This window comes from Manis javanica, chromosome 8, assembly GCF_040802235.1.
Source record: "Manis javanica isolate MJ-LG chromosome 8, MJ_LKY, whole genome shotgun sequence".
Lineage (NCBI taxonomy): Eukaryota > Metazoa > Chordata > Mammalia > Pholidota > Manidae > Manis > Manis javanica.
In genome coordinates, this window is record NC_133163.1 from 27,340,228 (window position 1) to 27,356,197 (window position 15,970).

The window sequence follows — 15,970 nt, forward strand, 5'->3', positions numbered from 1 at the left end:
GGAAGATGTTTCTAAGATTCCAGAAGTGAGGCTGAGGACATCCAGTGCCCAGGGAGGCAGGGAGAGATTATCCTGTGCCAGTGTTGACGTAGGGGGTACAGATGAGACTGTCATGATTACTTAATCCACTGAACACTTACCATGTGGCAGTTGTTTCACAGCACAGTCTCATTTAATCCTCACAAAGACCTTAAAAAATTATTTTCATTCGTTTCAGAGAGGGAAACTGGATCAAAGAAGTGAAGTCATTTCCTGGGGTCACAGAGAGCTCACAAGTGTCAGGGCCAGGGCTGAAAGCCAGTCCACTGACTGCACAGGCCTGAACTCCCACCACAACCTAGCCTGCACCCTGCCAGGCTCAACTAAGTGCCAGGAGCTGGGTGCTCTGGCTTGAAGCCCTGCCTTTGCCTTCCCTTTGCCATGGCCTTCCTCTGCCTGGCCACACTGTTCCCATGCCCCACTTCCCCACAGGTATCCCACCTGCCTCCAAGCTGTGCATCCCCTCTCACCAGGCGCAGTCCACCAGCTGCCCAGGAGGTCCCCGGGGTCCCCAGTGTCCAGGACAGTGGTGGGCAGAGGACTCTAGTGCCTCTCGGCAGGGCTTGTAGCTGAGCATGGTGCACAGCGCTGATCCTAACCAAGTTTGCCAGCCCAGCTTTTCTCATGGCTCCTCACAATGGGCTGCTTTGTGCCCACCTGCCGATAATGCTTAATTAGGCGAGGAGTTGATTAATTTGAGGTAATTGACAGCTAATTAGAGGCCCACAGGCTCATTAACTTGACATCTTGTCTTTGTGAATTGGCTGAGTTAGGGTCAGGTGATGCAAGCCGTTGCTCTGTCCCTCCCCAGCCCTGCAGGCTGAGGTGATCACCGGTGGGGGGGCTGGGCAAGCCTGCGGTTCAGGTGGGGGCAGTTCCAAGGCCACGGGTAGAGGAACCAAGGCAGGAAGGAGGAAGGGTCACGGGTGAATGGAGATGTGTGCCTGCACCTTAGGGAAGAGGGGCTGAGAGGAATGGGGGGCTCATGAGTACAGCATAGAGGCTGAAGCACCGAACAGAGGTGGGAGGCGATTAACAGGGAAGGGGAACTCCTGGTATCCACGCAGAGAGGAGGGTTAGAGGGAGGGAGATGTATGGTGAAGCCTGTTGGTAATAAGTACAGGCTTTGAAGTGAGATACACCTGGGGTTGAATCCCAGCTATCCTAACCAGCTAGGTGACCATGAAGGAGTTAATCTCTAAACCTCAGGCTTCTTATCTGTAAAACTGGAATAATAATAGTGTTGTCAGGCAGCTGTGTCTGGGGAGGTCTCTTCCTGCACATTAGGTGAAACCTCAACTTGGATGGGGGAGGGTTCTTGACTCTGATCAAGAAAGAATTCTCGAGCAGGTCTGACAAATGTAGGTAAGGAAGGAATCATTAAAGCAAGAGCAACAGTGAAGGGCAGCAGCCATTCAGGCAGCAGAGAGCAAGAAGAGCTGAGGGAGGACAGGTTATTCCTTTGAACTCCTGCTTGGCATAGGACAGATCCCTTGCCAACTCTTAAGGTCAGGGTTATCTGGTGTCCAGCGTCCACTTGACTCCACAGTGCAGGAACTAAGTCCCTACCACCCCAAGATCTGGGGGAGCTGCTGGGCACTGGATGGAGTTTATGTTCTGAGAACTTCCCAAAGGCAATGAAAAGATATTTTCGAGCAGGCTACTACAGAGCATGATGGTACAGTGGCAGTCCTGTCCAGGTCACCCAGGTGGTGGGAACTTGCAAGCCCAAATCACAGATCTCAGTAGCCCTTCCCTAGTTGTCTGAAGTTGGACAGAGAGAGTGAAGACTTGTGCTTAAATTAAGAAAATACAATGAAACAGTGAAGTAACAAAGACACCACTGGAAGAGCACAGAGACAAAGAGCAAAAAGGTGGGCAAGTGAGAAGTCTTTATTTAAGGCAAAGTACACACTCGCAGAAAGGCAAGTGCAGGCAACTTCAGAGAGGAGGCATGATTAAAGTTTTAGGAGTCTTTTAAGGCTTTCAAGAATGGGGCTAAGGGCCAGGGGATGTGTAAGCTTGACACAGTCTCATGATGTCACCATCCATAGTCAGTCCTCCAGATAATCTGTAAGATAAACTTAACACAAGGAATTTATTGATCCTGTTCTTCTCCAAGATAGTGGTTACCCACAAACAGTGGGGACATACCATTTAGGACTACTTGCCCTGCCTTAAGATAGGCTTGGTTATTAGTTGATTACCGTAAAATGTTAGGGATCTTACCTCCTATTCTCTGTTTTTTAAAATGGAATCTTAGCCTTAAGATGGTGTCCCTCCTAGTCTTACTATACTGTTTATATCTCAGCATTTGTCATCACAAGCAGTAAAAGTTACTCATGATGCTTGTCCATATCCCTGCCCTACCTCAATAGCACCTACCTTACAAGACTGTTGTGAAGAGTACACGAGACGTTTAAGTAAGGATTTAGACCAGTAACTGGGGGATTGGCAAATGCTCTTGTAAACATTTGCCACTCTTGGCAACAGGAAGGAATGACAAGAAAGTAAGGTAAGTGGGTGGGATAGTTTGTATGGAGGCAACAGTAGTTCCCTTCCAAGAGGAGCTGCTGTTACTCTGCAAAAATAGTGCACACCTGGTAACAGCATTATTGAGGGTGTGGGGGGAAGATCTCATTGTTACAACCATTTTAGGGGAGGGTTATTCAGCAATATGTATTAAATTAAATATATTAAATATTATATATTAAGAAATGCATGTGGCCCTTGACCCAGCAATTCCCTCACTGGTAATCTATCCTACAGATACATTTGTATATGCATAAGGATTTAAATATAAGAATATTTGTTCATCACAACATAGTTTGTAGCAGCAAAAGACTGGAAACAACCTAAATGTCCCTCATAAGGACTGGCTAAATAAATTATGGTACATCCATACAGTGGGATAGTTTGTAGTTGTGAAGTCTGTATGTGCCAATCTGAACAAGATTCAAGTTAAACTAGTTGGAAAAAAAGCAAGATGTAGGACAGTCTGTAGCTCCCACAATCTGGTAGCTAGTGGTTTGAGGGTCAGGGAATGGAAAGGGATGTAGCTTTCACAATCTGCTCATTTTAAGTATGGCTTGTATTTGTTATTTTTTTCAAAAACCATTGTAAAACTAAAAAGTAATAGGATCTTTTTTCCAAATGAAAGCTAACTTCATAAGCAGAAATCCGAATTCATAAGCAGAGTGATTGTGGTTGAACTGTGGGGGGGGGGGGTCCAATCCTACCCACTCAGTTCCTTCCTCCCCTCCCCTAAAGGTTCTAAGAGGCTTTGAAGATCATCTAGAGTCTAGTGCTGTACAAAGGAACTTTCTTTGATGATGGAAATATATGTAGTTCTGCACATCCAGTATAGTAGTCAGTAGCCATATGTGGTTACTAAGCCCTTGAAATGTGGTTAGTGCAACAAACTGAATTTTTATTTTACTTACTTTTAATTTAAATATAATAGCTACATGTGGCTAATGGCTGCCTATTTAGATAGTACAGAAATCTCATCAAAGGACTAAACAACCAAGTCATCCCCACCCTCAATCTAAGGGAATGGCAAACCCAGAGTGATTATTATCAGCAACATCGATAGCTCCAGAGTTACCTACAGTGTAGACACAGACTCTTTGCTAGAGTGGGTGGTGCTGGAACTTTAGAATGGTCCTGAGAAACTTGGAAATAGAACTGGAGGTCCTTTCCAGCAGAACTGAAATTGCACTGGACAGAAACAAGTCAGAGACGCCAGTAGCTCACCTGGAATGCCAGTTCTTTTAGAAAGATCACCTGAATGACAAATGAGTCAAAAAGCACATTTTTGGCTTTGAGATCACTGATCAGCTCAAGCTGAGAAGGATTTAATAATGCCTTAGGTGACTGGAAGTCATGGATTCAGACATTCATTTGACAACTGTGCACTGAGCACCTACTGTCAGGTTATGGAATAACAGGGAAACACAGACCAGGTGCTGGCCCTGAAGCAGCCCACAGTCTGAGGACTGAATTCACAGAGATGAGGGAACAGAGATTATGCTCTATCACAAGGAAACCCAAACTTAGGGGTGTCTGGGACCTTGGAATTTGACAGCCCACAGAGTGAGGGAACAGAACAGGGTTCCCCAGCCTTATGCTCAGTTACTGGTGAACTATGGAAGGTACCTGCTAAAGGAACATGTTAAATAGCTTGGAACCCAGGATTAGTCTGAGATCCTCTAGATCCTCCTGTGTTATTGTTCCAAATTGCCTCCATGGGGCTGTGGTAGTTTTTATCAGTTCCTTTTAGAGGCACAGAGGACCCCAGATTCATTTGTCTTAACTGAGGCATAGTTTACACACAGTAAAGCACACAATTTATTAAATGCACAGCCTGATGAATGTTTCACACACATGCTCACACAAATAAACTCCTATGTAGCCACTACTCAGATCAAGATAGAAAATATTTCCTTTACTCCAGAAGGCTCCAGTGTGCCCATTCCCTGTCAATAACATAAGACTTTAACTACCATAGCTTATGACCTCTACCATCCTAGATTAGCTTAATCTATTCTAGAATTTCATTAATTATTTAAGTGCCTTAATTATCTCCTCATTATTGTTTGTGAGATTCACCCATGTTACTGTGTGAAGCACAGTACTGTTTTTTTGTCAACTGACATTCTATTATATGAATATATGATTATTCATTCTCCTATTGAACATTTGTGTTTTTGCTAATTTTTGACTCATATGAATAAAGTTGCTATTGCATCAAAAAGAATAAAACATTAGGAACATGTTTAATCAAGGAGGTGTCAGACCTTACTCTGAAAACTCTAAGACATTGATGAAAGAAATCAAAGACAACACAAATTAATGGAAAGCTATACCATGTTCATGGATTGGAAGAACTAATATTGCTAAAATATCCATACTACCAAAGCAATCTATAGATTTAATGCAATACCTTTCAAAATGCCAACAGTATTTGTCATAGAACTAGAATGAATTGTTCTAAAAATATTTGTATGGAACCAAAAAGACCCAGATAGCCAAAGCATTCTTGAAAAAGAAGAACAAATCTGGAGGTAATATGCTATCTGATTTCAAACTGTACTACAAAGCTATAGTAATCAAAACAATATGGTACAGGCACAAAAATAGATCAATAGAATAGAGAGCCCAGAAATAAATCCAAACATATATGGTCAATTAATCTATGACAAAGGAGACAAAAAATATACAGTGGGAAAAAAGTCTCTTCAATAGCTGGTGTTGGGAAAACTGGACAGTCACATACAAAAGAATGAAACTGGACCACTTTCTTACACCATACACAAAAATAAACTTGAAATGGATTAAAGATCTAAATGTAAGACTGTGAAACCAAAAACTGCTGAAAGAGAACATAGACAGTAAACTCTTAGACATGGGCCTTAGCAATTTTTTCTGGGCATATCTTCTCAAGCAATGGAAATGAAAGCAAAAATAAGCAAGTGGGACTACATCAAACAAAAGCTTCTACAAAGTAAAGGAAACCATTAACAAGATGAAAAGACAACCTACTGAATGGGTGAATATATTGCAAATGATATATCTGATAAGGGATTAATATCTGAAATATATAATGAACTCATAGAAACCCCCCACACAAAACAAAACAAATAATCCAATTAAAAAATGGGCAGAGGACCTGAAAAGATATTTTCCCAAAAAATACATACAGATGACTAACAGACACATGAAAAGATGCTCAACATCACTGATCATCAGGGAAATGTACATCAAAACCACATATCACCTCACACCAGTTAAAAGCCTAGTATCAAACAATAATGACAAGGGTTGGCAAGGATATGGAGAAAAAGGAAGCCTGCGCATTGTTGGTGGGAATGTAAAATGGTATCACTATGGAAAACAGTATGTAGGTTCTTAAAAAATTTTTAAATACAAATACCATATGACCCAGTAATTCACTTCTGGGAATTTGCCAAAGAAAAGAAAAACACTAATTTGAAAAGATACATGCATTCCTATGTTTACTGCAGCATTATTTATAGTAGCTGAGATGTGGACGCAACCTGTATCTACTGATAGATGAAGGGATAGAGAAGATGTGATCTGTGTGTACACACACACACACACACACACACACACACACTAGAATATTATTCAGCCATAAAAAAAAAATGAAATCTTGGTATCTTCAGCAACATGGTTGAACCTAGAGGGTAATATACTAAGTGAAGTAAATCAGAAAAAGACAAATGCCATGATTTCACTTACATGTGAAATCTAAAAAACAAAATGAACCAAAACAGAAATAGACTCAAATACACAGACCAAACTGGTGGTTGCCACAGGGGAGAGGGGTAGGGGGATGGGGAAAATAGGTGAAGGGGATAAAGAGGTACACACTTCCAATTATACGATAAATAAGTCATGAGGATAAAAAATTTAGCATAGGGAATATGGTCAATAATATTGTAATAACTTTGTATGGTGACAGATGGTAACTACACTTACTGTGAGCATTTTGTAATGTAGATGCTTAAATCACAATGTTATACACATGAAACGAATATAATATTTTATATTAACTATAATAAAAAAATATTTAAAAAATTAAAGTCACTATCAACATTCTTGCACATGTCTTTCAGTGGATGTTAGCACTGACTTCTGGTGGGTTTATACCTAGAAGTGGAATTAACAAAGACTGCACTTCTAAATGTTGCAAGAACTTGGTGACTCCACCTTCCCATCAGTGAGGCTTTGAAGTAGGGGTGGGAAGTCCGTTTTGGGAATCCTCTTGGGGAACTGTGTACCCCTTTGGCTGTGGAGAGGAGAGTAACATATAGGTAAAGAAAGAGGCGGGGAGAGGTCAAGCAAAGAACCCCAACATGGTTCTCCAATCCAGACCATATGACAGTGACATCAAAAGTGTGTCTACATGATAGGAGATGGGAGGACAGGTGAGCTTAGGAACACAGAGGCCTTTGTTTTATAGGGTGGAGCATGTATAAGGAAGAAGCACAAACAACTAAAGATCTCAGGAGATTTGTTTGTTTTAATTCATTCCATGGAAAATAAAATTTCTAAGTCCTCCACTCTGCTTCTGCTTTTACATAACCAAAAGGGTAAAGAAAAATGTTTTTGGTAATCCAAATATAAAGCCCAGTATTTGCCCCCTACATGTCCAGCCCTGCAGAAGGCTCCCTCGAGTTCCTTCCCAGTCAGTCCACCACAAGGGTAACTGCTATTTTGACTTCTGTCATCATAAACTAGTTTGTGCCTGTTTTTGAACTGTACTCATGTGGAATCTGGCAGTTTACGTCAACATTTACTGAGCATTTATTGTTGTATGTCAAACACATTGCTAATATTATCAAATAGTATCTCCCTTGATCCTTCCAACAACTCCTTTAAATTCTTAGCATTTAAGAATACTATCTGAGGCCAGGAAGTTTTTATCTTTTTTTTGAGAGGGCATCTCTCATATTTATTGATCAAATGGTTGTTAACAACAATAAAATTCTGTATAGGGGACTCAATGCACAGTCATTAATCAACCCCAAGCCTAATTCTCAACAGTCTCCAATCTTCGGAAGCATAACGAACAAGTTCTTACATGGTGAACAAGTTCTTACATAGTGAATAAGTTCTTACATGGTGAACAGTGCAAGGGCAGTCATATCACAGAAACTTTCGGTTTTGATCATGCATCATGAACTATAAGCAATCAAGTCAGATATGATTATTTGTTTGATTTTTATACTTGATTTATATGTGAATCCCACATTTCTCCCTTATTTTATTATTATTATTTTTTAAATAAAATGCTGAAGTGGTAAGGTAGATGCAAGATAAAGGTAGAAAACATAATTTAGTGCTGTAAGAGGGCAAATGTAGATGATCAGGTGTGTGCCTGTAGACTAAGTATTAATCCAAGCTAGACAAGGGCAACAAAATATCCATGGATGCAGAAGATTTCTCTCAAAACAGGGGGGGGGGTGAGGTTCTAAGCCTCACCTCTGTTGATCCCCAATTTCTCTCCTGATGGCCCCCCTGCAACTGTGCCTGTCTTAGGTTGTTCCTCCCTTGAGGAATCTTACCTGTCTCTGGCTAACCAGTCATCTTCCGGGAGGCCAGGAAGTTTTAAGTAGCAGAGTTGGGTCCACACTAGAGTGAACATCCATCCCATTAGCAGGACTGTCTCTTATCCTGGGGAACCTCTGAGTCCCTAGCAAACTGGACAGTTAGTCACCCTAATTCAAACCTGGACTGGACTCAAAATATGGGCTCTAATCATCAGGCTAGGCTCCTTTCCTTTAGCTTAAGATTCCTCTGACAGTACCTATATGGTTAGCGCAATCTCATGGGGATGCTCTGTCTTAAAAATACTTGATATCGGGATTTTACTTGGTTTTATTTTTTGTTTGTTTGTTTCTTGGTTTTGTTTCATGTTAAAGAAAAGATTTCACTGAAAGTAGATCCAAGTGGGGTCACAACAAAATTATCTCATATTAAAAGGGAATTCTAGCATATTAATCCATCAAACAAGGACTTATTAAGCAATCATGCACTGAAAAAGAACTTTAAACCTGACTTCAACAAGTTTATAATTTACTTGGGGAGTTAAGAGTAGAGTTTGGAATAAAATTAGAGGGTAATAAACAGTAATCATAAATGCCCATATCTGAGGGCTTACTATGTCTGAGGTACCTTACATATTCTATCTCATTTAATTTTCACGGTTCAGCTATGAGATATGTATGTTATACCTATTTTAGACAAGGAAACCAGGCTTGGTGAGGTTAAGTGATCTGCTAAAGAGAGAAATCATCAAGCTGTTCACCTAAGATTTTTATACTTAATGTAAACGAGTTATACCTCAGAGCAGTATTTATTGAATGACAAAACACTGAAGATGGGGAAAAATTTCCTTTCCCCTATTCTTGAATATCCTCTTCCTAAAAGGACAAAGTTTAAAAAAATGTGTTTTGGACTTTTTTATTTTAGTAATTCAGGTCAAAATGGCAATTTTAGCCTCAATAATTTAAGTGTAATTAGGCACAGCTTGTGGTTGTGAAGTCAGAGCCCAGCCTTGCAGAGGGGGCCTGGATCTGACACAGGCCAATGGGCCGGTGCCACTGGGTTAGCCCCTGGACAGCACACAGCCCATAGTTTGGCTCCAGGCTTCTTGCTGCAGTCAGTCCTGCCAGGAACACACAAGGGTATTTGTCCCCCAGGTCCTCAAGGACAGCTCCTCTGTCTCCCCCAACACACCCCAAACCTTATCTCCCCCTCAACCTCCTGACCCTGCCACCCATTTCTGCTTTCCAGGTTTGCAGGCCCCCACCAGGAGGCACCTTCATCATTCCTTCCTGACATGTCGGCTTTCATTTTCCTAGGATGAATCGCATTTGACAATCTCCTGCCCATATTTCTAAGCTCCCTGGGTCTTGCCGTGCTTATTTCTGTCCTCTCTGGGGTTTCTAACACCAATCATCTGCAGGTTTCATTAGCATACTGTTTACCCCTGTCTTTCAGATCATTAATGAAGATGCGTAGTGAGACACCCATCCTCATGGCCCCCACCTCATGCCCCCCACTACATCCCGCGCTGCTGGAATCATTATCCTTCCTGGTGTGACAGGGTCAGAACCAAACCAATTTGCATCAATCTTTGGTGATGCTGTGAAGTGTCGCCTGCCCTGTAATCCTGTAACAACTGCTTCAGCTGTCTGTTCTCAAGTGCTGCTTTCTTCTTCAGAGGGCTGATCGGGTCTGGCCAGCCAGCCCTTGCGGCTGAAAGCCACGGAACTAACGGGACGGTCTGGCAGGATTCAGGACTGCACGTGACTGACATTTTCCCTTTTTTTGCTATCCTGAGCTGGGTCGAAAGTAGCACCTCTTTGGGAAGCAGGATGGTACATACTGGTGAAGTGCAGATGTGGGTGTGGCAGGCACAGAATTTTTCTTACTCATCATGACATCTGTTTCTGTTGAAAGAAAATGAGGGGCAAGACTCATTAGGTTCCTCCAAGGCCTAGTCAGATGCCTGGGCTTGTGTATTCCAGGTGCTTGGGGCTGGGGTGGGCGAGTCATTCCTTGGGGACTAGGTTCACTCTTCCCCATGATTTTGTATGTCATCTGGCTCTGATGCTTTTATCTCTTCTTTACCAATTCCATGACTCTGCTTTTCATTTGTCAGGAAAGCTGACTTTACATATACACACTTGTCTCCCAATAATGGTGAGAACCACCTCCTACACAACCCTTGCGTCCCTCAGATTCCAGCTTGACGGAGAGTAGTTCATCCCCTTGCCTGGTGGTGCAAGGCCTCTGGCTGGCTGGCCATGATGAAAATGTGGTATCATTCCAGACTCTGTCCTGACCCAGGCTTCATCCTCTGACTGCAACTCTTTTTTTTCCCTCCTCTTCCGTTAGGGGAAGTTGAAGGTGAGCAGGGAGAAAGCAGAGAGGAAACTCTCCCAGACCCAGCCTCTGAAATCATGTTTGACATGCCCCAGAGATGGGAAAATTCAGCCTTAAGAGGCTACAGCAAAATTAGGTGCTCTGTATGTTTCTCAGTATAAGTATGGACTGAGGAAAAAGAACTGTTTTGCAAGACTGAATATCTACTATGCAAATATTTATTTATTCCGGAGCAAAGCCTCTGTAGAGTGTGTGCTGGGGGGTGGGCCTGTGGTACTAGGTGTGCTTTGGGAACAGGTAATTTCATCTATTGTGTATGATGGAGTAGAGTCTAGGGCAGGGCAACAGATGCTTAGGAGGTACTCAGTAAATACTTAGCAGTTTACAGATTGATAGACATTTTCATACACGAGAACAAATTTCATGACTATAAACAAATGTTGCTGATGAACTCTGCATATGTGTGTATACATGCATGTTAATAGGCTGGGCTAAGAGGCAGGGCATTTCGAACCCTGAATACTCGATACCTAGCTTCAGAGGCTTTTTTATTCCTTTATTACAAACACAATACATGCTTCTGTAGAGTTTAGAAAATACAGAGGAAAATGAAAATTACCCATAATCCTCCAACCAGGCAGCAAGCACTGTTATCACCTTGGTCTAGATCCTTCCAATTTCCTCCTCACATGTTAGAGGTCATGTTGCATTTATAATTTTACATCTTGCTATTTTCACTTGTCCTTACGACACACCATTTCTTCCATGACATTGTAACCTCTTGGCAAATATACTAAGTGGCTGCATAATAGGCATAATTTATTGGATGGTTACAGGATTGAAGGAACTTTGGGCCAGTGGGTTTAGGGGAAGTGAAGCTGTGAGGGAAGCAAGGGAAGAGGGTCACTGGGAAGAAGACGGAGGAGCATCAGAGACAGATGGAGAGGGGCAGGATGCCCAGAAGTTCTCAGAAGCTCGCTTTCCCACAAGCAGTCCATTCCTCAGAGGCCATTTATCCCTCGTGGCCCTGCCCAAGGCTTTGCTGGTGACTGCAGTCAGTGCTTCTCATTTCCATTCAGCCTAAAGTCACTGACTTTTCCAACTTGACTCTTCTCAGCTGCTCCTTTGTGTGGAGCTGCTGGTTTAGGTCAGTTTGGCTCCTGGGGCTTGGCTGCATCCAGAAGGCCCTGAGACGTGACCTTCAGCCCTGCTTGACCCTGAGGCCTCAGGCTGCAGAGTCAGGCCAATGTTCCCAGTGGGCAAAGCTGAGAGGAGGCTGCTAGCGGGCCCAGGCCTGAGTAAACTCTGCTCAGCCCTGAAAGGGAAGCATCTGGAAGAACGATGGAGGGGTTGGGTGGGGGTACAAGGGGGAGGACAGAGCAAAACAAGGAAGGGCATTCCTGTCAGTGACTGGAATAGCATGGATGCTTAGAAAGTGTTAGGACCACCAAGGCTAGTGAAGCACAATGACCTGAGGCTTATGCCAAGCTCAGTATCAGCGCAGAAACCTGCCAATGTCACAAAGAATACCTTTCCCTCCCTTGTTTATCAGCAACAAATAGTCTTGATGCTACAGTGGGCAGTGTCAACAGCAGAGTTGGCTGGGCATCCATGCTGGCACGAACTACCTCAGAGGCAGAGGGTAGTGGCAGGATAAGCACTCAGTAAACTGTCAGCTCCCCTGAGAGTCAGAGGAATGGGTTCTCTGCTTAACTATCCAGGTAACCCAAAGTTACCCTATTTTCTTTGTAAGGATTATCAATTTTTAACAAATGTGAGTATAATAAAAATTAAATAGTACATTGGATCTGAACTTGTAAAGACATATTCACCAAGCAGTTATATTATTGGTAAAATATGCTATGCATTATTCTAAACACTTGCAGGTAGTAATTTAACCTCTATAACTACCATAGGAGTTGGGAGCCGCTCCATAAATGGGTGAACTTAGGCACAGAGAAGTTAAGCAATTGACCAAAGACATATAGCTAGTAGATGGCAGAAACAGGATTTGGACCCAGCAGGCTGACATCAGCGCCGATGCCTTCCCTAACCCCTGATGCTGAGTTGACATTTTAAAGTGGAGAAGGTCTCGAGGACACTGAGAGAAGTGACTTGCATGAGCCCATCCCTGCCTCTTTCAAGAGCCACACTCTTTATTATACCTTAGATGAACAACAAGGCTGTGAACACTGAGTGTTGTGGCACAGTCCATTCTTTCTCTCAGTAAATTCTCATTAAGCACCTGTGGTGTGCCAAGTATGATTCTAAGTTCTGTTTATATCCCAAGAAATTAAAGGAGATGGAACAGCTCCCAAAAGTTTGACAGCTCCCAAAAGTTATTTAAAAATTCAAATCTTATCATTACCTGTGATGGAAGATGGAAAAACAAGGCGACTGTGGCTCTTTGGATCTAGATAATTGTTTTCTGGTATTGGAGGTCTCTTTCTGCAGCAACAAGTACAGGTCAAAAGCAGAAAGCAGAGGGCAGGAAAAAGATGAAAATATGTGTGAGTCCAACTCAGCTCAGAGATTGAGTTTGAGATTCCAGCTGCCACTCTCCCCTGCATTCCTTTGTCTCTGGCTATGACCAAGTTCATGGCTGTATGACCCCCAAGTAGCCTTGGTAATGGGTCTGAAATCCTGGGAGAACTGTTTCTGTTTATTAAGTGGCCAACCTCTGAGCCACATGATGTGTGGCCAGTTGTGGCTTCTTGTCCTTGCAGCTGATGGGCCACTTTTCTGTTTTAAGAAACAGGCATCTTCTAGAAGAGAGAATGGAGATAGCAGGCAGCAGCTGGGGCACAGCCAGTGACACAGAGGCAATGGGTGCTGGAAGTAAGGGCTATTTCCAGGTCATGAGCTCTTTGAGAGCAGAATGCACACATGGGCCCCACGTTAACTATGCTTGAGGTCATAACTAGTTATACAGGGCTTTGGTATAGTTCCAGGAATGATGCTACAGTTACAGCTGCCCATGATGCCCACATGTAAAAGAAGGGATGAAGGGAAAAAAGGGGACATTAGGCAGGAGGTGGCGAATGAACAGGGTAGAAGTGAATAGCTCAAGCATGGGCTTTCCCTGGGGGGTCAGGAGTTTTCAGTGCTTCAGCCTCCAGCCCAGGTGACAGGACCAGGTTGTGCCCAGACCAGTTCTCTCAAACCAACTGCCTCTTCCCTCTCTGCCACAGCCCCAGTGTCTGTTTCTTGGAGTTGGAGAAGCACTACAGCAGCTGCTTAGCTGTTTATAGAGACCCTGTCCCCTCACTGTGCTCCTCCGTCATCCCCCACTCCCCCGCATCTGTCCTCTGGTTAGAGTTGTGTGAAGCGGAAGACAATTTGGGGCTTATTAGTGTCCCAGGGAGACATGTAACTTGTGTTGCTGGGACCCGAACAGCAAGAGTCTTAGCAGCAAACTCCAGCCGAGAAAAGACTGAGGAATTGTCTCACCTAATTACAGGGAATGGCCCTCTTTGTGTTTGTGATTCGTATGGTTGTCTGATCGCTTTTGATCGCTTTTCTCCATTTGCTGGCTCAGGCCTTGCTGAATTGTGCTAATTAGAAGAGAAATGGACAAATGGACTGAGTGATCCTGTCAGCCCTGGTTACTGGTAGGGACAAAGCCGAATATTATTCTGAGGCAGTGTTTTGTGAGGACCCTTCTTCCAGCTCTCATTAGAAGGAAGAGGCCCACAGGAGGGGAGTGCTCTGAATTCTTGGCCCGGCTAATGGAGCATTGGGGTGCTCATGTGCTAATTAACAGGCTCTGCCAGCACTGGCACCAACTGGGAGCCTCACGGGTGGACTTGGTGCCACCCGAAGCCCCCAAATGCCCCTGCTCAGGGAAAAAATGTGTTGGGCAAAGAGAAGGCTGGTGGACTCTAGGTGTAGTCAAGGACACATTCCCGAAGTACAAAATGCTTTAATAGATGGGAAAAGTCAGTAGAGGTCAGTTGGAACTTACCTGGAGAGATCATTGTTTGTCCACTCTCTGGGGGTGGGGTCTTCAGGGCTCTCTATAAAGTAAATGCAGTGAAATAAAGCCCATACAAGGGTTGGGTGGTCTTGTATCTCTCCAAGAATGAAGAAAACAGAAACTGGAGAACATAACCAAGTATTTGGAGGTGGAGTTTATGCAGAAGTTGAGAGCTGGTAAGAGATCATATTATCTGTCCCGTGAGACCATCCACTTGGCCCATATGCCCATTTCCTCTTTTCCCCCTTTGCCAGTTTACCTCCCATGATGCCTTGATCCCAGGGGAAACAGAAGGGATGAGACCCTCCTATTGGAAATGAAATATCTTGGCTTCATTGCAGACCTCCTGTGGAAACTCAGACATCCTTGGTAGCTATTGGGGCAATGGAATGACTTTCAGAAGCTCATTTTCACTGTCCAGAAGACAGAGAAGCTACAATAATCTCTGGCTAGATAACCAAAAATAGGAACAGTTAGCAAGTGTCCACTTAAAAATATGATAAATGGTGGGGCGCTATCAGGTGAGAAATTGGGGATCAACAGAGGTGAGGCTTAGAACCTCACCCCCCCCGTTTTGAGAGAAATCTTCTGCATCCGTGGATGTTTTATTGCCCTTGTCTAGCTTGGATTAACACTTAGTCTACAGGCACACACCTGATCATCTACATTTGCTCTCTTACAGCACTAAACTATGTTTTCTATCTTTATCTTGCATCTACCTAACACTTCAGCATTTTATTAAAATAATAATAATAATAATAAGGGAGAAATGTGGGATTCACATATAAATCAAGTATAAAAATCAAACGAATATTCATATTTGACCTGATTGTTTATGGTTCATAATGCGTGATCAAAACCGAAAGTTTCTGTGATGACTGCCCTTGTACTGTTCACCATGTAAGAACTTATTCACTATGTAAGAATTTGTTCACCACGTAAGAACTTGTTCATTATGCTTCAGAAGATTGGAGACTGACGAGAATTAGACTTGGGGTGGATTAATGATTGTGCATTGAGCACTGAGTCCCCTATACAGAATTTTATTGTTGTTAACAATCATTTGATCAATAAATATGAGAGATGCCCTCTCAAAAAAAAAATTGATAAATGGGTAACCAAAGTGAATGATGACATTTTGCTATCAATGCAATTAATATCCTATGAACTTCTAGTGCTTTAGTAATGGAAGGAAAGCCAAGCAAATCAGCAGAGGCCTAACGTCTGAGAGACTGAAGTGAGCAAGGAGTAATGAGAATGCTGGTGAGAAAAGATTTGAGTAAGAATTTGAAAGTGTAATTAAAACAGAGATCAAGCAATATATGGAGACAAATGAAAACAACTTCTGTGGGATGCAGCAAAGGCAGTTCTAAGAGGAAAGTATATAGCAATCCAGGCCTATTTGAAGAAGGAAGAACAATCCCAAATGAACAGTCTAAAGTTACAATTATTGACACTGGAAAAAGAAGAACAAATGAGGTGCAAAGTCAGCAGAAGGAGGGACATAATAAAGATCAGAGAAGAAATAAATAAAAT

General features: G+C 42.8%; 1 protein-coding gene across 1 annotated transcript in view; it reads right to left on the reverse strand.

Moving 5' to 3' along the window:
- Positions 1–1,916: 1,916 nt before the first annotated feature.
- LIN52 (lin-52 DREAM MuvB core complex component) overlaps positions 1,917–15,970 on the reverse strand; it is a 165,392-nt gene continuing 151,338 nt past the window's right edge. The window contains exon 6 of the mRNA XM_073242135.1: positions 1,917–2,122. Within this exon, the coding sequence (XP_073098236.1) occupies positions 2,094–2,122 (29 nt within the window). The 3' untranslated portion in view covers positions 1,917–2,093. The remainder of the gene's footprint in view (positions 2,123–15,970) is intronic.